The sequence below is a fragment of the Sarcophilus harrisii genome, chromosome 2 (assembly GCF_902635505.1).
Source record: "Sarcophilus harrisii chromosome 2, mSarHar1.11, whole genome shotgun sequence".
In the NCBI taxonomy this organism is placed as follows: Eukaryota; Metazoa; Chordata; class Mammalia; order Dasyuromorphia; family Dasyuridae; genus Sarcophilus; species Sarcophilus harrisii.
Window position 1 is genome coordinate 197,051,441 of NC_045427.1, and position 22,242 is coordinate 197,073,682.

Sequence of the window (22,242 nt, forward strand, 5' to 3'; positions counted from 1 at the left end):
AAAAATAGAAGCCATAGAAGTAATTTGTTCAAGGCCAATAGGTAGGAAGGAGCAGAGCCCACTTACAAACCCAGATCTTCTGATTCCAGATCAAGTGTTCCTTCCACGATCCTATGAACTTAAGGGTCACTAAGTACATTTATTCATCCATCAATATTAATTATCTAGTGTCCCATGGTATAGCTCACACTTTTTGAGTGTGCCAGGATCATGTAAAACTACCAGATTTTGAATCAGAAGATTTGGATTTGAATCTGTGACTTTTCTGTGACCTCAGACAAATTATTCATCATCTCTGGGACTCAGTTTCTTCAACTATAAAAGAGGGAAGAGGTATAGTTGAATTAGATTCTCTCTAAGGTCCTTTTCATTTCTAGGTATTCAATTCTGTGTTTCATCATGTTTATGGATTTTAAATCTCTCAATCCTAGGATGCAATAATTTTCTTAAACCAAGGATTTTTCCTTTTCATAGCATGTAGTGTTTGATTTTGGAATAAGAGAGTTCCAGACTTCTTACCTTATGATCACCTGTTAAACAGTCTATCTCAACCTCAGAGCAAGCTACACCATAGGAGAAGTAGTGGAAGGGATTTCCAGAATTGGTTTCAAAGTTATAACCCAGATTGGGTGTTCTGTGAAGAAAAAATATGCATTTCAAAATGAATAGCAGAAAAAAAAAAAACAACAGGCCTTCCCTCCAATAGGAATCAATGTCTAAAGCATTGTTCACAAAACACTTTTTTCTCAATGACCTCATGAGATAGCATTAAGTATTTTTATTGTTCCCATTTTACAGATGAAGAAGCTGAATTTAGGAAAGGTCATAACTCCACAGACAGAGAACTAGAAGGAATCTTATTGTCAGCCATCCAGAAAACTTTTTTTTTTTTTTTTTTTTTTTTTTTTTTTTTTTTTACAGATTAGGAAATTTATAGATGTAACAAAACTGATAATCCAAGGGAGGTAAAGAGTCTTTCCCACAGTCACTCAGAGAGTAATTAATAAAGGTTGAATGGAAACCTAAGTTCTTTGAAATCAAATTCATGACCTCCCATTTGCATCACACTACTTTCCAAAGAAATCTTACTTTTCTCCGAGTACACAAAGGTTTTCATTTTCATTTTCCAACTATTCACCAACAAAGTTCAAGTTGGACATTTTAGCCTGGCAAGGAAACCTAGGTATTTCATAATATATTATTTCTGCCAGCATGGAGTATATGTTCTAATAGAGAAGACTATGGATTTAAATGTAACCACAGTTTTGCTTCAATGACATGAGTCTATATATGTCTGTGACCCTTCTGGGCCTTTCTCTCCCTATCTAGAAAATAAGGATGGAGCCCTTGATTTACATAATGACTTGACTCATTAATTTTCATTTATTAATAGTAATATACTCATAAAATACATGATTATAATAGCAAGAAGCAGAGATAATATATTATGAAATACCTGGCAAAAATATTTTTGAAAAAGTATATACATATACACGTACATAGACACCCACAGTTTCATACCCTAAATCTCTATGAATTAGAAACTGAGGTTTTGCTAGTTTAAAATTAATTAATGCTAAGTTAAAATTTAATTAAATTAATTTAAAATTTAAAATTCACAGGGAGAAGTTTTAACAAAATGAATCTGATGATTATTGTATAGTCATCAATTTCTGAGCTTCTGAATCTAATGACTCCTGTCTATGGGAATCTTTTGTTGCTAATATATTTCTTTTTTAAAAAATTTTTATTTATTTGTTTTTGCTGAGACAACTAGGGTTAAGTAACTTGCCTAGGGTCACATAGCTAGGAAGTGTTAAGTGTCTGAGGCCAGATTCGAACTCAGGTCTTCCTGACTCCAGGGTTGGTGTTCTAACCACTCTGCCTGATTGCTAATATATTTCAAAGAGGCAGTGTAGTACAATGAGTAGGATTCTAGATATAAGGATCAAGAAAATCTGGTTTCTGTCACTCTCAGCTGTGTGGGCAAGTCACTCAATATCTCTAAGCCTCAGTTTCCTCATCTGGAAAATGGGAATAATAAGGTTTATTGTATCTACTTCACAGAATGGTTTGAGGACACAAGTAAGATACTATTTTCTAAAGACCTTTGCAAAGTTTAAAGAATTCATGATGGTGAAATTTTTCCAACAGTGCCTTTGTAATCAAATATGATGAATTAGAAAAGGATGAACAGTTACCTATAAAATCCTGTGGCAGACAAACTCACTGGTGCCACGTAGGCAGCCTTAACCTGAGGGAGAGAAAATATTATGAGATATATGAGGAGGTTATATTTCCAATTTTGAATCTTTGAATCATTAAGAAATAGCTAAATATGCTATTCTAGGCTACCAAGGGGGGCCATTTTCCCATTCATTCAAGTTTCAAACCTCGACAATCCATCATTGCCTCTTCTTTTTGCCTGTCACCAAATCTTTCTGAATTTTCCTTTATAATGTTTCTACAATTATTCTTTTCAGTCTCAATGAAATTCTCTTTCAGGATATCATTACTTCAGACCTAAATCGGCCTACTTAAAAATGCCATCCATTGCTTCTATTTCTGCCCCCTAGGCTCAAGCAGAACATGACCATTTTTTCTTCCATGTGACAGTGTTTCTAATACTTGAAAAAAATTCATCATGTCTCCCCTCCGCCAACCCCAACTCTAAGACTTTTCTTTTCTCAACAAAAAACCCTCAGTTCTTTTAATATGGCACAATCCTCAATCCCTTTATACAATTCTGGTCATTAATTTTTGTATTTGTTATTATTGTTGTTGTTGGGGTGGCATTGGGGTGCAGCCACTGAGGTAGAGAACTCCAAGTGAGGAAACCCTTAATACCAGATCCAAAACTGCTCTGATATGTTTAGTCTTAGAAAGTTTCCCAGGACACTGAAAGTGAAGTGAAAGTGAAAGATCCTTGCTCAGGATCACATAGCCAGCATAGGTCATCAAAACTAAGATTTAAACCAGGTCTTCCTAATTCTGAGGACCAACAACTCTCTATTCACCAGCCATAAATTCTTCACTCATTCACTCCTCTACAAAATGTCCCTAATCTAAGTCAGAAAGAGAAATATCAGTTAACAATAATGATTACAATAGCTGACATTGACACGACCTTTCTAGATTTACAAATCACTTTATTTACATCTTCCAATAGCTTCCCTTGTAATGAAGACACTCGTAAGAGGACATTATTAGTTAATAAATTAACACCTCATGAGAATAGGTTGATAGCCATCAGGGACAAAAATAGGGCCTTGTAGGGTAGGAGGTAACTGCAAGGGTAAAAGAGGACTTAAGGAATGACATATGGGAGGCAAAGAAAAGCTTGTTTTCTTTCGATTTTTCAGGGAAAGCCTAAAGGTCTTGAGAATGGTGAGAGTATTGCCATAAATTTTAATGGAAATTGACTAAAACGAGAACAAACCCAAGATACAAAATTTCCCTTGTACCATTCTTCATTGGAAAAATATCAAGAATAAGGGAAGGAAATCTTTCTGTTCCCTAATTATTGTTATCCCTATTAGTTCCTATTTATTGATAAAATTCAGTTCAATTCCAATAACCTACTTATCATTTTATCAGAGCATTTATCACAGCTAGAAAGAGATATCAAAGGCCATCTAGTCCAAACTCGTCATTTGACATTTGACAAAGGAGAAGATGATGAGTTGTGTGAATTTTGTTGATGCCCCAAAATCTGCCCCTAGAATAATTCTCCAGTGAAGAGCTTTGATGCTTTGACCCAGACTAGCCCATTCTCAAAATAGATACATATACCTCATCAACTGGGGCTATGCCCAGTGGCTTTCTAGCTTGGTAGGACCTGCCAGGGCTTATTCCCCACTGGCATGGCTTTCTTTTTCTCAGTCACCTGCATACCATGAAAGTAGAGACCTTGCACAGCAAGAGGCACTTACTAAGGGTTAAGGATTAAATGGCCTGAATAAATTCATACAGACCCCTCTATTATTATTCAGTAGTTTCAGTCCTATCCAACTCATCATAACCCCATTTGGGGTTTTCTTAGCAAAGATATTGGAGCAGTTTGCCACTGCCTTCTCTCCAGCTTATTTTACAGATGAGGAAACTGAGGCAAATAGGGTTAAATGACTTGCTCAGGATCACCCAGATAGTAAGTGTCTGAGACCAGATCAGTAGGTTAGTTTAATCTTTCTGACTCAAGGCCTGGTACTCTATGCATTATATAATACCACTTAGCAGACCGCTAGTAAATATCTATTACTATGCAAGGTCTCTCTACTTTTATTGTGTACAAATGACCAAAGTTCTCAAGAAAGCCATGCTAGTAAGAGAAAAGCTCTGGCAGGGGTAGGTTTTGGGGAACCAAGAAAATTTACAAACTATATCTACAAAAACATAAAGGGGGATGAAAAAAGTACCAGTGAATGGAGCTCCCAGACCCAGGAAATCAAAGATCCTGAGCATTTTGTACTACAAATATTGGCAAGTCCTAAGTTTCGCCATGTTTATCTTTAATGAGTGTAGACTTACCCAGTCTTCCCAGGAACCATTGGGATTTTCCTTTTTGAAGGGTTCCAGTCTTTGTAAGATGGTTTTACATGCTTCCTAAAGGAAAAAAAAAAAGGAAATGCCCCCTCCAACATATTGGTCATTGGTCATAAGGTAAGAGATAGAGCTAAAAAGGATCCTGATGGTCACTAACTTAAAAGTGAGGCAAACAGAGGTAAAATGATTTGCCCAGAGCCACATAGCTAGGAAGAGTCTTAGAGTAGATTTGAATTCAGATCTTCCTGACTTCAAGTCCAGCTATTCCTTAAGTACACCTATAATAGTATATACATTTTTATTATTCTGTCTCTCCCCTTTCAGCATTTCCTAGAAACTACAAAAATGCCCCCAAATCCTGGGCTGTAGACTGGAGTTGCCTGAAGAATAGGGACAAATACTGCTTTTCTCTATGAGGGGACACTAACAATCCAAGGATGCTAGCTGAAGCGATTACTATATAGAAGATGGGCTCAGAGATTAGATAATACTCAGAAAGGTGCTATATTGATTCCTTGTTCACTTCCACTGTAAATTTTTTAGCATGACCTAAGAAACACTTATTTCATTGCTATATATTTAAGGGGATCATTAAAGCTGTGTCTGAGATGATTTGCTCCTCATTTAGGTTAGGTCTCTTATGACGAGGATCCCAAACAGACATTACATCTTGTGGCTTGACCATCTCACTTTGTCTCCACTGTCTCATTACCCAGCTTCAGATGTTCCAGCTAAATGCAAAGTTGTTAATGAAAGCAGTTATGAGTCTTGTGGCTTTTCCTGTGCCCTTGAGCCTGGAGGAAAAGGGTCCTCCTTAATCACAGCACCAGGGAAATAAGAAGAGTTCATGATCAAATAGCCTGAGTAGAAAATTGCCATAGACATCCCAAAGAGACTGATTTGGTTAACAGACCACCTCAGAGACCTATAGAGTCCCACAGGAACCTTACATAGATAGCCTGTCCATTGATGTCAGCACTGACAGAAGCAGCTGTAGGAGAAGTGTTGGGCACTGTAGCGGTGCTTGTTTCACTGATGTAAATCTTGGAGGTAGGGATCTTCAATGTTTTGCTGGCCACCTGTAAAATGTAAAAAAAAAATGACAATAGTCCATTGCTAGCAATACTTAGAATCACTGAATCCTAATGGCACTGGGAAAGAATTTAGAGTCCATCTAGTCCAATCTCCTATTCTATGCAGGAAACTTTGATAACACTTCTGGGGTCCAATTCAACTATGTTACCTCCTTGGGACTTCTCCCTCCCTGTAAATCTGTCCTACAGTCAATATAATCAACTCTTGTGGAAAGGTCATTAGATATTAAAAAAGGACTTTTTTTTAGACTGGATCCATTACTTCAATGGTATAGGGAATATGAGATGAGGAAGAATCTTCTACAAATACAATGAGGCACCTGCCTCCACTACATCTCAGAGTTTTAGAGAATCATCTGCAGACACTGATAGTTTAAGTGATTTGATCATTGTCACACAGCTGATAGGTGAGAGACTACAGGAATGACAATGTCTTCCTGACACCAGTTCTCTATCCATTTAAACCTTGATGATTCTCAAAAGTCCTTAGAAATTATTTAATCCAATCTCTTTATTTATTCAGATGATGAAATTGAGGACCAGAAAATTAAGATAATTTGTTCAAGGTCACTGGACCCTCATTTACTCATCTGTAAAATTAACAAGATGGATTAAATGATGTTACAGACATGCTAGATAAACTCCATTGCTGTGTAACTTTTGGAACCCTTATTCTTCAACACCAGAACTTGCAGATTACATTTTTACATAGACGGTATTCTTCCTGGTGTTTTTCTATATTGATGTAATCACACGTCCAGACATAATCCCCTCGTTTCCCCTCTGTACACAAAATATGTAGCACCTATCCCACACAAGGTTGTTATGAGTTCAAATGGGAGGAAAAGCACTTTGTGACACTTTTATGCCATATAAAATATGTTATTATAACTACAAGGTTTACCCGAGTAAGAATTTGGATATTCAATGGATGTACAAGGGATAGACTTCATCACAGATTATCATAGGTTAAGAACTAGAAAGGAACTTGAGCATCATTTAATCCATGTTATCTCTCAATATTTATATGATTCCCCATTTTACAGATGAGAAAACTGAGATTCAAAGATTTGAAATGACTTTTTCAGGGTCATACAGCTACTTAACCTCAGTGGAGGATTTTGAAACCAGGTCTTCTAGATGCTAACTGAGGCAGACTATCCATCACGCCATATTGCCTTTCTAGAGGAAACTCCTTGTGCTGAGAGGATTTTTCCCACAAAGTATTTTCCTGTTATTGTTGTGCTCATTTAGGCTGCTTACTTGGATCATCTTGGTGTGAAGGCCTTGCCCCATCTCAGTACCACCATGGGTAAGAAGAACGGAACCATCTGTGTACACATGTATCAAAGCTCCAGCCTGTGGGAGGAAATTGAGATCACATCAGGACCACCACATGGGACCTCTTCAGATTCAAGGTTTCTTTAGTCTTAGACTGGGTAGCAGTGCCCAACAAAGGACTTTCTGGAGACCACCATAAGCAACAGAAGGTTAAATACTTTATCCTGGACCTTCTTTTCTTCTCTGTTTATATTCTCTCTCTTAATAGTCTCATTTTTCCTCAACAGCTTCAGTTACTACAGATTTCCACATATCCAAGCTGGGCTCCATTTCAGCATCTCCAACATCCTACCAGACATTTCTACCTTGAAATCCTGCTGGAACCTCAAAATCAGAAAATCCCAGATTGAATTCATCTATTCTTCTCATCCCTGCCTCAAGCTTCCCTGCCTTCAAACTTCCCAACTATTGTCAATATTCTCCAAATCCCTCAAATTCAAAATTTAATCTTCAGTCTCTACATCCAATAAATTTCCAAATCTTGGCATTTTCCCCCAACATCTCACATGTATCCCTTCCCTTCCACTTACACTGCTATCATCCTAGGTGGGGATCTCATCAACTTTCTGTTGAACTATGTGACAAATTCTTATCTGATCTCCCTCCTTCCAGTCTTTGCCCTCTCAACTCTTTCACACAACTATCAAAATAATCTTCCTTAATGCACAGGAAAGACCTATTCATTCTCCATCTCAAAAATATTTACTTGCTCCCCTTCAGGTATGGGATAAACTCCTCACCTTGAAAATCTGGCTTTTAACCTACCTTTCCAGCCTTACTTCACTCTTTTTCCTTTCATATCATCTAACTTTCCACCAAGGTAAGCCATTAAGCTTTTCCCAATTTTGTCCCTTTTGCCTTTAAACATTTGTGTTGCCTATTTAATCATATTATCTTACTACTTCCTTCATATTTATACCTGTTGAAAATATTCTATGCCTTCAAGCTTCAATTCAGGGGCTCCATAATTTGGGAAGTCATCTCTTTTCCCATCAGATAAAACAGAACTCTGCTTCCTTATATTTCTTAGAATCCTCAGTCTGGATCTTTCATTTGTCCTTGTTATATTTCTTCTTATTCCTTACTTACAATGTTCATCAAGGTATCATCAGTACCTCACATAATGCCATAGCCATGACAGATACTTGATGAATGGTCATGGCAAACCTAGCTGAGAAAGAAGTGCTAAAACTCAGCTAATCAACTATATATATATATATATATATATATATATATATATATATATGAAATATAAAAACCTAAGCAATCCCTGGCTATTCACTCCAGTGAATTCAATAAAAATGCAGGGGTCACAGTCAAGTGGAAATTAAAGAGACAAGTACTTAATTACCTGATTCAGAAAGGAAAGTGTGAAGCTGATTCCAAATTTGGTAGGAATTATACTCAAACCTCTCTTCTTCCAACAATTTTCCCTGGAAAAAGAGAATGACATTTTTTCTAAGACCTCACTCACCCATGTGAATCTTTCTTTTTTTTTTTTTTTTAATTTTTTTGGCTGATGCAATTGGGGTTAAATGACTTGCCCAGGGTTACACAGCTAGGAAGTGTTAAGTGTCTGACTGGTGCTCTATCACCATCATCATCATCTAGTTGCCCCACACCCATGTGAATCTTGAACTTCTTTGTATATATGTCTTAACTCCTTTTTTAGACTGTAAATTCCTTAAGGATTGGGACTATATATTTTCTGGGCCACCACATGGATTCATTTAGTCATTTTATCTCCTTCCAGGTTTTTGGTATATTGACATGACTATAGTATGCTTAATAAATATCTGTTATAGTTTAAAAATTCATATTAAAAGATGATGAAGAAAGAAATGAGGGTTTATCAGTCACTGCCCTTTCCCCCATCCCAGCTTCTCTATGTGGAAAGTTCTTAGTTTCCTATCCTTTCCTTCCCAGGTCTTACTTGTTAAATTTCTCAACCTCTTTCCTTCTTGCATGGTACTGTGAACTTGCCATGCATTCATCCCAGCACCTGGGCACAGTGAACCCTTCCAGCTTCTGGTTAAAGTGAGTCAGGTCTCCTTCCTTGTACATGTTCATCCTTCGAACCTACCCAAACAGAGATAGAGAGCTTGTGGGTGGTTATATATTCAGAGATTTCCATCTAACTCTAACACTGCTCCTGAAGATAATTAATGGATCCTGAGCAGGGCAATGCAATATTTTAACTAGCAACAATAATCTTGATTCTTACTTCCTCTGCTGGAAGTTTACAGGTGAGGGCAACTTCACTCATCCAGTACTCAGCAATGAGCATCCCTTGGGGCCCCCCAAAGCCCCTGAAGGCTGTATTGGAAGGCAAGTTGGTCTTGCATAATCGGCCAGTACCCCGGATGTTGGGAATCTTATAGCAGTTGTCCATATGAAATAAAGCCCTCTCCATGATCTGAGGAAAAGATGCAAAAAGAAAGACATAATCCATCACTTCCACTGGCTGTTTCCAAAGATTTATCCTGTAAAAAATGTCCCAGATTTCAATATAGGGAGTCCTAACTTCTTCAAGAATCTCGAATTTCTTCTGGTCATGGGATTATAAGACCACATATTTAGAACTCAAAGCAATCTCAGAGGCTGTCAAATCCAATCTCCCCATTTTACAGATGAGAAAACTGAGGTGACTTACCCAGGTTATACAGTTAGTAAGTGCCTGCCTGGGGCAGGATTTGAATTTTGTATTTCCTGACCACTTCACCACCAAACTTAGTAGATGACATATGAGAAGTATGGCTTAAAAAAAAAATCGGCCTGTTGGCAGCCTGGTAAATTGAACTTAACTAGGCTAGTCTCCAAACAAATAGGTATGCAATTTGTCAACAGATTCATACCTAAAATCTTTCCAGCTCCTGAAGACTCGTTAGAGCTTGTGTCCTGAGATAGTCTTCGAAATCATTTACATTTTAGAATGGGGACATTGTAGTGGAACCTGAACTGAGAGTTATGTCATCTTATTTATGCTCATACTACATCTTTTAAAAATTGCCCAATATTTTTGATCTCAATGAGTCCAAAACAAATGTTTAATAATAATGCTCATTTCGTTATTCCTGCCCCAACTCTGCTTCCTTTGCTTATCCATTCACCCATTGACCTAAGGACTTTTGACTTAATTCTTGAATTCTCCTGCCAAATCTATAGTTTCTCTGCTTACTCATGATCTATTCATGGTATAATTCAGGCTGTGTTAAGAACAGCTTCAAATGAGCCCCCAAATTAAATCAAATCAATAAAAGTAGGTGATTTCCCTCAGGGTAGCTTTCCTCTGAGAAGCTGAGTTCATTTAACAGTTGATACCATTTTCTTATATGGTCATACCCAAATAATTTATTTCAGGTCAAAGATAAAGAAAATTCAAGTTGTGTAGCATGGGAAATCCACCTCTATACTTCTTATGCTCAGGAACATTCTGCTAAGCAATGGTCACTATTAAACGTTAAGGTAGGAGGAAAGGAGAAAGGGGTTTGGAGAAGATGGTGGCCTCTGAGGCTGGATCTTACTTACACTCTCAGAGAGGTCTAAAGTATTTCCTGCATTGCTGTAGTGTTCAACTTCTAGGGCCACAATCTTCCCAGTCTTCATGAAGCCAACCTAATCACAAAACAAATTTCTTAAGCCAGGGTATTTTTCCAATATTTCTTCTCTCTTCAGTCTTACAGGAGAAAAACAGAGGAAACAATATACCAAGGATATAATAGAAGGAAGCTAATAGCATATATTTCCTTATTTTTTTTTAAAGGACAACCAGAGTTTGGGAGGAGACTAACCTTGATTTCATAATTCATCACTTCAAGACTGTTTTTGATTTTGTCTTTTTTTTTTTTTAATTTTCAACACCTAGCACAGTTAGAGTAGGTATTTAATCAAATGCTTATTGGATGTAAATGAATAATTTTCTGGTTTTCATGGAAGGGGTAAAAAAGGAGAAGTGACAGAGCAGAAAGATGTTGAATCAAAAAAGAAAGAAGTATAATGAAAGAGGAGAGAAGAAGAGATAAGGAAGGAGAAGGGAAGGAAGGCAAGGTATGACTTAGTGCAGTGGTCCTCAAACTTTTGTTCTCAATATTTTTATCCTATTAAAAATAATTGAGGATCTGTCCAAAGAGTTTTTGTTTATGTGGTTAATAGTTATAGATATTGATCACATTAAAAATAAAAACTAATTATGAATTTGTAGACTTTCTGAAAGGATTTCAGAGATTCCCAGGATGCTCTGGACCAGACTTTGAGAACCACTGACTTAGTGCTTCACAAAATGTGATGATCATGTATTTTTAAATCAACAGGAGTCAGGAATTCAGGTTAGGGGAAAACCGTCAGTCTTTATTCTCAGTGAAGAAGGATCGGAGGTGGAAGAGAATCGGCGATAGCAATGTGTACAGCTGAGTCAAGAAGCTAGCTCGACCAGCAGCCACACAACCAGCAGCTCGGAGTCTCGAACCGAGGCCCAATCTCTCCCAGCTTCTCTTCCTGTCTCTCTCTCTGCCTCCACCCACCAAAATCGTCATTTCCTATACAACACATCAGGACTTGCACGGAGAGTGGGCAGGGACCATTCTTTATCCAATCATGTATATTAATAGAGTATAGCCCAATTACTATTTAGCCTCACGTACTTGGGACCTCAGTGCATCAACTCAAACCTCAGCCCATTACAGCAAAAGGCTTTGCTACACCAGAAGTGAGGATGTGAAATTCAATTTACTAAAAAGTGAAAAATACATACTACTAACTCAATTCTGTCGATCCGAAACATCCAGAAAATGTCTAAATGTAAGGACAAATGCTTTTCTAAGCATATAAACATGGATTAAACAGGGATGGCAATGGCAGGATACATTGGAATTGATGTAATACCACATCTTCATGGTATTCAGTCATCAAGTAGTCACAACTAAACTTCTCCTTCATGCAATGTTCTATCCTTTTTAAAGCACATTCATACCAATTTTAGGATTTGATCCTCACAATATTTCTCTGAGGTAGTTATTATCTCTGAGGTAGTTATTACATGAAAGTATGGTATATGCTTAGCATATAAACCTCTTTATAGCAGAGACTGACTCATTTTTGCTTTTGTATTCTCAGAATTTGGCATGTGAAATGCCACATAATAATAGGCTTTTAATAAAGTTTACTGAATTGGATTAAAGTAAATAGTGAAAGAGGAAGGATTGAAAATAAGATCACTTGATTGCTAATCCAATGTTGTATCTACCAGAACGGAACCAGGGCAGGGTTATAAGTATAACTATAAGTATAACTAAGTATAACTAGGACACTAAAATTTAGAAAGTCTACTAGCACTTATTTTAGCAGCATAGAAACAATTCAGCTTAGCAATTAATCAGCAACAATAATAAATTAGAATAGGAAACTACTAAATAGCATTGTCCTTTCTATTGTGTCTTTATTAACTCCCTGTCAATACAACTATATCAAGGAGGCTTCATCTCTGTCCCTTTCAACCAAACAACACTATCCAGAGATCTCTTCCCACCAAGTGAATTTTTCTTAAAAAGTTAAAGTGAAGACGTATTTCTTGTGGCTCACCATGGATATGTTTTGTGATGTTTTTTCTAAACTCTGAAATCCAGTTACAGTTCTGATTTATGGTATGCCATGTTTCCTCATACATATAGGGAAAACTGAGGAAATCTGATCCCATTCATACAATGTGGCCCATATATGAACTTCTGTCTTCCAAATATATCACTAGACAGCATAACCATACCTGACTTTTTCCCTTTAAATTTGATACCTGATATCTGGCCATAAATGGGTGTCTCCCACCAGTTATCAACATGTCTTCATCTCGATCCAGCATGCAACGTACAGGGCGGCCAGTCCTGGGAGAGAGACCATTACCTTTACCGATGTAACAACCTCTTCCAAGGAAACTAGCTTCAGCAACAGGAAGCATCCTCCCTCCCATCCCCAACACAACATCTAACCCTCTGGCTTTGGAACTTACTTGTATGCAGCCAAAGCAACTGCTGTAGACAATACTGTGCTCCGGGTCTCCTTCCCTCCAAAACCTCCTCCCATTCTCTTTACTCGAACTACAATGCGATTTGTTGGGACACCCAAAACTTTGGCAACAAAACTCTAGAAGGAAAATGAGAGTGTGCTTCGGTATCATAGAGCATTTTGTTTAGGTTTAAATCAGTTCTAATAGACTCAGATCCCACATGTAGCCAGTTCTGGTGACAACAACCTATTAATTTGCAAGGAAAAAGCCATGAAATATCTATAACTGAAGTCTAGTTCAACTAGATCACATCTTGCACTGTACCTGGCTTTAGTGCAATAGACCAAACTCAAGCTGTTTTGTGTCTAATGGGCTGTCAGTAGATTCCAGCAAGGCACAGGGAAAAACTAATTCCATATTAATATGACACACAATAATCCTACTAGAGCAGATGAGGAATTCTGCAGAAGAGTTTATTTATGTAAAAACAAGTCCAAAAAAAGATGGATAGTGTTTTCAGACAAGTAGTGACCTCTGACTGAATTCAGACACCTAGAATCTCTTTATTTCTCCTTATATATTGTACAACTCACTGGGAAACTAGGTGATACAATCGATAAAGTTCTGGGGCTGGGATCAAGAAGCCTTTCTTCCCGAGTTCAAATATGGTCCCATACACTTCCTAGTTGCATGACTCTTGGCAAGTCCTTTACCATAATTGCCTCAGTTTCCTCATCTGTAAAATAAACTGGATAAGGAAATGGCAAACTGCTCCAGTATCTTTGCCAAGAAAAACCTAAGTGAAGAGTTGAATACAACTGAAATACAGCTGAAACATCATCGTTGTGTAACAGCCAAGATTAAACCTTTGAGTGACATCTATTGTATAAGACCCAGTTGTTAAGCTCCATTTCAGAAAAAGAATATAATTTCATTTAGAAAGTATTATTCTGGCCTGACTCAGGGAGACTTCTACCAGATTAACCAACTCATGATGCTGGGAGCACCCTCAGCCTGTCTGTTCCTCAGCAGTGTTAATGGGAGAGAGAAAGGAAGGAGGGTACCTCCCTGCTATTAGAAGAATAAATCTTTATGCCTCATTTATGTTTTCTATGACTTTAATAAAACTGTTTTTGCTATTACATCATGGCTTTCATTGCTATAGTGTTCCCTATTGTCCCAAAATCACATCCTACTCATTTTATGTCCAGTATAATAGTTTTCTTCTTTCCCTCCTTTCTTCCTTTCTTCCTTTTTTCCTTTCTTCTTCCTTTCTTTCCTTCCTTTTGGTGTCTCTGTGTCTCTCTTTCTGACTGAATATCCTGATCTTGCTCAGGCTGAAAGTGCAACGGTCACTTATGAACCTAACCCCATTTGCTAATCGGTGTGGAAACTCTGAACTATTCTATTTATACTCCTCACTGGTTCACTTCTCCCAACGCAGTCTAGTTCCCCTCCCTTCACTCCTATATTGGTACTGAACTCTGAGCCAATACCTGAGCAAGCTGCTCAGAACTCCCTAACTCAAATGATCTATTATTAGTCTTTGCCTCTCCTGTTGGCAAGAACTATAGACAGAAACTACAGGGAAGACAAGGCTATATTGAAACTAGTTCTTAGCAGCTGTTCAATTCTCAGTAACATTTACACCATAGAAATTCTCAAAAGCTACACATCAGGGCTTGGCATATTGTTTTGTTGATTGTCACCACTGAAGAAAGTGATAAAGAAAATATTAAAAATTCAAATTAAACTTAAAAGTGTGTTGTATATACATTTTTTTCCTGAGGATGGGGGGAGACAGTTAAACATTTGTCAGCATAACCCTGGGCATTCACCATCCCATCTAGCCTCATCAGGTTATCATTCACCAGAACAAAGCAGATCACAAAATATCAGACTGTATGAGGACTTTAGAGGGTATTTACTCTGACCAATACTTAACCTTGACTTTGACCTTGAACAATAATCTCTTCTCCAAATTATTTGCCTCACCATCACACATCCAAGTCCCATAGCAAACAGACACTTACCAGTTGTGTGACCCATGGCAAGTTGTTTTTACCACTTGTCCCTGTTTTACTTTCCTCTTCTGTAAAATGAAGAGGAGGGGACTTGATGGCCCCCTCTTTTTCAGATCTAAATTGATGTTTCTCTATTTTTAATTTAGTGTTGCCTCTCAATAATTTCTCTGCAAATAGGAATCTTAGCACTTTGCATATTTGTCAAATTCCCTTTCTGTATCCATTAACTCCTTAATTGATTACCTGAGTCTTCATTGTGTTCTGGGTAGACACAAAGAGCTCCATCTCTCCTGCTTCACCTTTTGGGACAGCAATGGTGCAGTGAGTCTCTAAGTAGAAGTGTTCCTGCCCACCAATATACAGCTCTCCTGGAAAGGTCACAGAAAGCCAATGTTAGTAGTGCAAGGGAGAATAAAATCCTATGTAAGGAGATTCACAGATTCCTATTGGAAGATGACTATGTACAAACCAGGAAATCAGAAAAAGATCTCAGGTTCATAGTAGACCATGAATTAAAAAATGAAGCAGTGATAAAGTCAAGGTAAGGCAAGTCAACCAGAATTATTAAGCATCTAATATGTTCCAGGCACAGGGTTAAGGAATATAAAGAGGTTAAAAGTAGTTCCTCCTTTCAAGGATCTCACAGTCTAATCTAAAGAGCAATTATTAAATTTTCACTCTGAGCATTTACACTTTAGAAACCAGCAAATGCTACAAGTCAGGACTTGATTTATTATATTATTTCTTGCACAGACTTAATAAAGTGATGGAAAAACTATTAATAATGAAGATTAAATTTAAAAGTGTATTGGTGTACATAGATTTTTTTTTCCAAAAAAGATGATTTTTAAATATGTACCAGCACACTGCACAAGTCACTGGAGTTGACTGAATATGGACGTAACATGGTCAGGCTTTTTTCTCTTTAGGAAAATCAGTTTTACAGTTTGGTGGAAAATGGACTAATTTAAATGATATTTTAATAAATTAAGAGGAATGTGTATACTGCAATCAGTAATGACAAATGAGGTCTTTGCTGTTGTAAGATTATTGTACAATTCTGGAAAAAGACAAAAGGAAATCAACAAAAATGATTAAATGCTATTAGTCAAATGACCTGAATTCTACTCCTTGGTCTGATAATAATTGGCTCGAACAGTTCCCCTTTCTAAATCTTTTATTTTTTTCCTTATCCTTAACAAAGAAGGAAAATTCTCTTTAATCGTAAGATCCAGCAATTCTATAATATACAAAGAAGGTGACTTTTCTTTTCTTTCTTTTTTTTAATGAGGAAATTATAGAGCTTTAAAAAAAGAGAAAACTAATGCATACTTGGTAATGTATAACAGATCTAAAAAACAGTAGGAACATAAGTCTATAGTAACAAGGGACCTCAGAGTCCACCTAATTCAATTCCTTCATCTTACATATAAAAAATTGGGACCCAGAAAAGTAAAATGATTTGAAAAACTATCATAAGTAGAATTTGAATCCAGTTGTCCTGAACTTGTGTTCTTCCCACTATACCATGATGCCACGAGACTATGAAAAGTAAGCAGCATTGACCAAGTATAAAGAATCTTATATTCTATTTTCAGGATTACTATAAACCCAATGTGTGAACTTAAGCAAATCTGTGGAATGAGTGTAATAATCTTCTACTTATACTATATGCCTATTGGGAAGATCCAACAAGATTATGTGAACTGCTCTTCAAAGAAGTCAAAAATGTTATAAAATTTATTGGCTATTAGTTGGAAAAAATAGGCTCCAATTGTATTAGGAGAGATTTAGATTTTGACACGATGAAAATCTTCCTCATTCTAAAAACAGTAACTTACTGTAATATATGCCAAAATAGGATAATGAATATCAAATTAACCCACAGCATGTATAAGGCTTTAAGAGGAAGAGAGATTCTAGAATAAGTCACTAAACATATGGCTAGTGAATGCATAAGAAAGACCTGAAGTCAGGAAAAAAGTACTGGATCTGAAGTCAGGAAAAACTGAGTCCAAATCTAGCCTCAAAGATTTAATATCTATGTGACCCTGAAAATACCACTTAATCTTTGCCTGCTTCAGTTTTCTCAATTGTAAAATGGGGATAACAGAAGCAAATACCTCAGAGAGTTGCTTTAAGGGAAAAAAGAAATGATACAAAATGTTTAGCAAAGTTCCTAGTCCATATGAGGCACTTCATAAATGTTTAATTCCCTTCCCTCCCCAAACTCTCCTTTGGTTTCTTCATCTTTATAGAGTTTTGTAATGAGGGGATTAGAATAAGTGACAATCTCCATTCTAACTATAAACTCCTGTGATATTTAGAAATAAAAGAAAATACTGTGTTCTTTATGCCAAAGTGTCATTTACTTTCTTCCCAAATGAAAGTGGTCACCCAACCCTCACTAAGCACCATGAAGGGAAAAATTAGATGACTGTACCTGAAACAATATTATCAGCTTCAGCAAAACCTTTTTTGAGGTCTCCTTTCTCAATCTTGATCTCTGCACCATAGAAGGAATTGTTTTTTATTGCATCCTGAATGACAAAAAGTAAGGCATAATACCTAAATCTTCAGGGAGTTAACAAAAGACAGAGAAGAAAGAAGAGGGGGTATTTCTGACTTGGAATTGATGGTTGGTTTTCTTTCCCAAGTTCATTTGGATGCATTCAGTAGATAGGTGGAGTGGGGAGGTATATAACCATAAAAATCAGAAGAAAATTCAAGAACTGTCTTCTTCTAAGCAAGCTATACAACATGTTGGAAGGACTGTGTTTAATATCTGTATTTCAAGGACAAAGAATAACCCTACAAGAATACAGTCAGAGCTGAGAGTAGTTTGTGATTAAGGAGGGTTTAGGCAGGGGGAGGGAGAGTGCCAGGGTAGAGATAAGAAGACCATGGTCTAGCGGCAGTCACCTCAATTGTGATAATGGCTGGCAGTTCCTCATAGGTAATTTTAACAGCTTGAGCTGCTCTCTGTGCATGTTCTGGGGTATCTGTGACCACAGCCCCAATGATGTGTCCCACACAAGTGACCTGGGAACAAAGAACAGTGCTGTTTAATCTAGATGATCTCAGTGAATCAACAACCCTACTCAGCCATTAGTTGAACTTTCAGTGCTCTTGATGCTTTCCCTAAGCCACCTGTCTCTGTCAAAGACAGAGGGGCTGAGCAGCACAGAGAAGAGAGAGTCCCCTCTCCCAAGCTGAGAAGCTAGGAACCTAAATATCCAAGCTTTCAGTACTTTAGACAGCTCTTTGAGACTATAGCAGAGAAAGTCCTGACATGTATTCTTAGGAGTTTTATCACCTGGGAGGTCCCTATATCAATGAAATCACATCTCTAGTTAGTCCCTATGACTCAGAGGGAAAGAGAAGAGAAAGAATAAGCATACATAGTGCCTATTTTACACACTTTGATTCAGTTATTTACAAATTGTTGTGTTTATCCTTTATTCTTGAAGAAAACCAATGGCATCTCAAGGATGAGGTCTTGACTCAAGAATGAATTAAATTAAAGAGAGGCAGAGCTGCACAAAATTGTCAATCTGACTCTCTCATCCAGTCATCAAAATCCATTGGCAAGACTACTGGTGATAGCCTGGAATGGAGTGGGTGACCTTGGCCTTTCTAAATATTGTCTCATTAGATCAAAGAACAAATAGAGCAGGATCCATCATCTATGTGATAACAATGATGATGCAAATGTTCATATGTGTCCAGTCTGTGGGAAAGCACTCCAAGCTCATTTTGGTAAGATCAGCCACAGTCAGACACACTGTAACTCGACTCTAACATAGTGATGTCATTTTGACCCTCTTTGAAAACGTTTACTCAATTTGTGATGAGTTTGTCTCTCTAATCTAATATTATTATATCGTGCACTAATAGTATTACTATGATATTCCATTATAATACAGTAATGTTTTGTTTAGTGAGTATCATTGAGGGAAAAGGTGTTCTACAGAACTGAAATTTCCAGATAATTGGGTCTTATTAGCCTTTAAAGCACTATATAAATGCCAAAGATTATTGTTAGAGTTATCTTTGTGTCCCTGATACCAGAGGCAGTTAGGTGGCTCAGTTTTATAGAACACAGTTCAAATCTGATCTCAGACACTTACTGCTTGACCCCAAGTAAATCATTTAATTGTTGTCTGCCTGATTCCCCATCTGTAAAATGGTTTTAGTAATAGCACCTATATCTCAGGGTTATGATGATCAAATGAGATAATAATGAAAAACACTTAACACAGTATCTGGCACATAGTAGTCTAGCTTAATAAATGCTTGTTCCTTCTCTTCCTCTAAAAATCTACTTTCTATTAATACTACATTTTATATGGAATGAATAATTAATGTTTATTGCATATTAAATTGATAGAGTATACATATGTATATGTATGTGTGTATATATGTATACACACATCTTTGTGAGTGGTCTGAGCGATTTTTAATTTGACTATTCAAATAGATTTTTTTACTTTCTACAAAGTTGAAACTGCATAGCTGAAATCACTAGAATATATATTTCCATAAATTGTGTTAATGTTGACTTACAATTCTAATAATATCCAAGTAATTAGTGTATTTGTGAAAAGAAGATAAAATTATCATATTTGTAAAGCACTTTACAAGTCTTAATGCACTACATAAATGTCTTAATAGCTTTATCGTCATCCTTATTGGTTGTTGTCCTTTGTTTTCAAAGAGAACCAAAATAATATCACTATGTTAGAGTCAAGTTACAGTGTGTCTGACTGTGGCTGGTCATGAGATTAATACGAGCTCAGATGCTCTGCCACAGGTTGGATACAAATAGTCCATATGAACATTTACACCATCATTATTAGCACTTAGATGATGGCTCCTATTCCAAAAAAAAAGAAACTCAAAACAGTAAAGATGAAATTTTTAAACACCATTGCTGTCTCTAGAAACTAAAGTATAATTATAAGCATAATCAGTGTGTCAAATTCATTTTGATATAGACATCATTTTCACCTACTGAGGACATCAGTAATTCATTAATTAAACCAATAGTAGAATGAGAGTAGAAGTCTAATTAAGGTAGCCCTACACATAACTAATTCCTGCTTTCTGGTGGCATATCAATCAAATGAATGTTGCCTATCCATCCAGTAATGAAAAATATGGAAATATGAACATTTGAGAAGATATAACAAAGGCTAAAGATATAAAACCAGTCTCTATTTACTTCATGGGGAACAAGTCATACCGTATGCTTAGCAAAGACAGTTTCATCATTAGCTAATCCAGTTTCATTACTCCCAGGAATATCATCAGCTGAGAGAAAACAAACAAATCCAGGGACTTTCTGAGCTTCTGAAGTATCTATGGATCTAAAAGAATGAGTGAGAAGGTAAGGAAGTTAGAGAAAGCTTTGTTACTCAGGCTGGGTCTCATCTCTACAGACAAAATAAAAAGGGGAAATATTATGCAGTGAATTTAGTCCCTGTTTTCTTTCATTTCAAGACCTGCTTTTGTCTAAAATCCTTTGCTCTGTTCTCCTCACCTCTACCCAGATATCAAGGGAATAGAAAATCACAGACACAACAGAGGGTAGTAAAAAGAGTTGGAATTGGAAGATTTATCTCTGTCACTTATGTGACCTATTCCATTCCCTCTATAAGGCTCAATCAGATCATCCATAAAACTGAGATAACAATACCTTCACTGCCTTCTTTTTTTTTTTTTTTTAATTTAATAGCCTTTTATTTACAGGATATATACATGGGTAACTTTACAGCATTAACAATTGCCAAACCTCTTGTTCCAATTTTTCACCTCTTACCCCCCTCACCCCCTCCCCTAGATGGCAGGATGACCAGTAGATGTTAAATATATTAAAATATAAATTAGATACACAATAAGTATACCTGACCAAAACGTTTTGCTGTAGAAAACGAATCAGACTCTGAAATATTGTACAATTAGCTTGCCTTCACTGCCTTCTTGAAGCATCATCATAATCCCTATGCTTTGGAAAATGCTTTAAGAAATGCTACATAAAATTAAGTTACTATTATTGTTTCCCCAAACATGCAGAAGACTTTGCTAGACATTGAACTCCTGACACAATCCTGTGTCAGGGGAAAAAATTGCTTATCCATTTTCTATTGCACTTGTGTTTTTCTCTAATATCACTATACCAAAGAGAAAGTTACTGTGTTTGGATCTCAAACGGTCCAGAATACTATGGGAGGGGAGCCAGATCCCACCAAGCTACAGAAATTCACTGGTCCTTCTGACCATCTCCTACATAGAGAAATGAGAAGATGTAAAAAGTGTTTCTGTTCTTTCATCCGCACCTCCATTTAGATGTTATTTGACTAAAGAGAAAAATGCCTGAGATGGCATTGACAAAGTGCCCCCATAGTCTCCTATATTGTTTAAATAATTTCAGCCGATTAGTCTAGGCTTCTGGATCCAACACAAATAAGGCATCACATAACTTTGTGTCATCATCCTGAAAGTGCTTGCCAAGTTTTGTTTTGTTTTTTTTTTTTTTAGTTTTCCCTAAGTTTGGAAAGGTAACTGAATGGTTAGAAATGGAGATCAATCAATCAACAAATATTCGATGCCTTTTAGATTGTGCAGGAAACAATAGGTTGCTTCTTTGTGAACACACAAATATGATTTGAGACTTCAAAAGGCCAGTAATTGTACATCTATAATTGGGTACATATTATAATAATAAGATCTTCGGGGGTCAGTCCTAGGAAGAATTCATCTAATTCCTAATTTCGGGCCAAGGGTCACTTCATTCTATTACATCCGTTGCTATAACTCACTTGATTTTGGCATGAGCCTTGGTGCTGGTGACTAATCGAAGGCAAAGTTCGTTGGAATAGAGGGGGATGTCATCACAGTACACAGCCTCCCCTGAGGCCTGCATGGCAGCAGAGAGGTGGGGAATGGGCCGGCCCACCATGTCATCTTTATCCTGTCCCTTAGGAACTTCCTAGAACAACAAAAGTGGCTGGTCAGGCTGAGCTTCTTCTGGGGATGTCTTTCCAACTACTCAGGGAAAGAGGAGAAAAGTTTGAGCTAGGGTGGTAAAGGAGGCTGGAGAAATAAGACTGGGAGATACAAGGAGGCAAAAAAAGCTTAGAAGGCATAGAATCAGAGACGTAAAGGGAAGTGCAAAAGCTATTTAATCCAATCCCCTCATTCTACATGAGAAAACTGAGGTCTAAGCAGGTTACATGACTCACCC

The 22,242-nt window shown here is 37.0% G+C and overlaps 1 protein-coding gene across 1 annotated transcript in view; it reads right to left on the reverse strand.

The window, feature by feature from the left end:
- Window positions 1–22,242, reverse strand: part of XDH (xanthine dehydrogenase) — a 67,602-nt gene that overhangs the window by 11,729 nt on the left and 33,631 nt on the right. The window contains exons 17-32 of the mRNA XM_003757821.4: window positions 21,818–21,987; window positions 20,242–20,365; window positions 17,919–18,038; window positions 17,440–17,536; window positions 15,240–15,364; window positions 12,976–13,109; window positions 12,763–12,850; window positions 10,506–10,592; window positions 9,202–9,393; window positions 8,911–9,056; window positions 8,329–8,410; window positions 6,900–6,995; window positions 5,493–5,621; window positions 4,528–4,602; window positions 2,202–2,254; window positions 520–634 (exon numbers count right to left, since the gene is read on the reverse strand). Coding sequence (XP_003757869.2) covers window positions 520–634; window positions 2,202–2,254; window positions 4,528–4,602; window positions 5,493–5,621; window positions 6,900–6,995; window positions 8,329–8,410; window positions 8,911–9,056; window positions 9,202–9,393; window positions 10,506–10,592; window positions 12,763–12,850; window positions 12,976–13,109; window positions 15,240–15,364; window positions 17,440–17,536; window positions 17,919–18,038; window positions 20,242–20,365; window positions 21,818–21,987 — 1,833 coding nt within the window. The remainder of the gene's footprint in view (window positions 1–519; window positions 635–2,201; window positions 2,255–4,527; window positions 4,603–5,492; window positions 5,622–6,899; window positions 6,996–8,328; window positions 8,411–8,910; window positions 9,057–9,201; window positions 9,394–10,505; window positions 10,593–12,762; window positions 12,851–12,975; window positions 13,110–15,239; window positions 15,365–17,439; window positions 17,537–17,918; window positions 18,039–20,241; window positions 20,366–21,817; window positions 21,988–22,242) is intronic.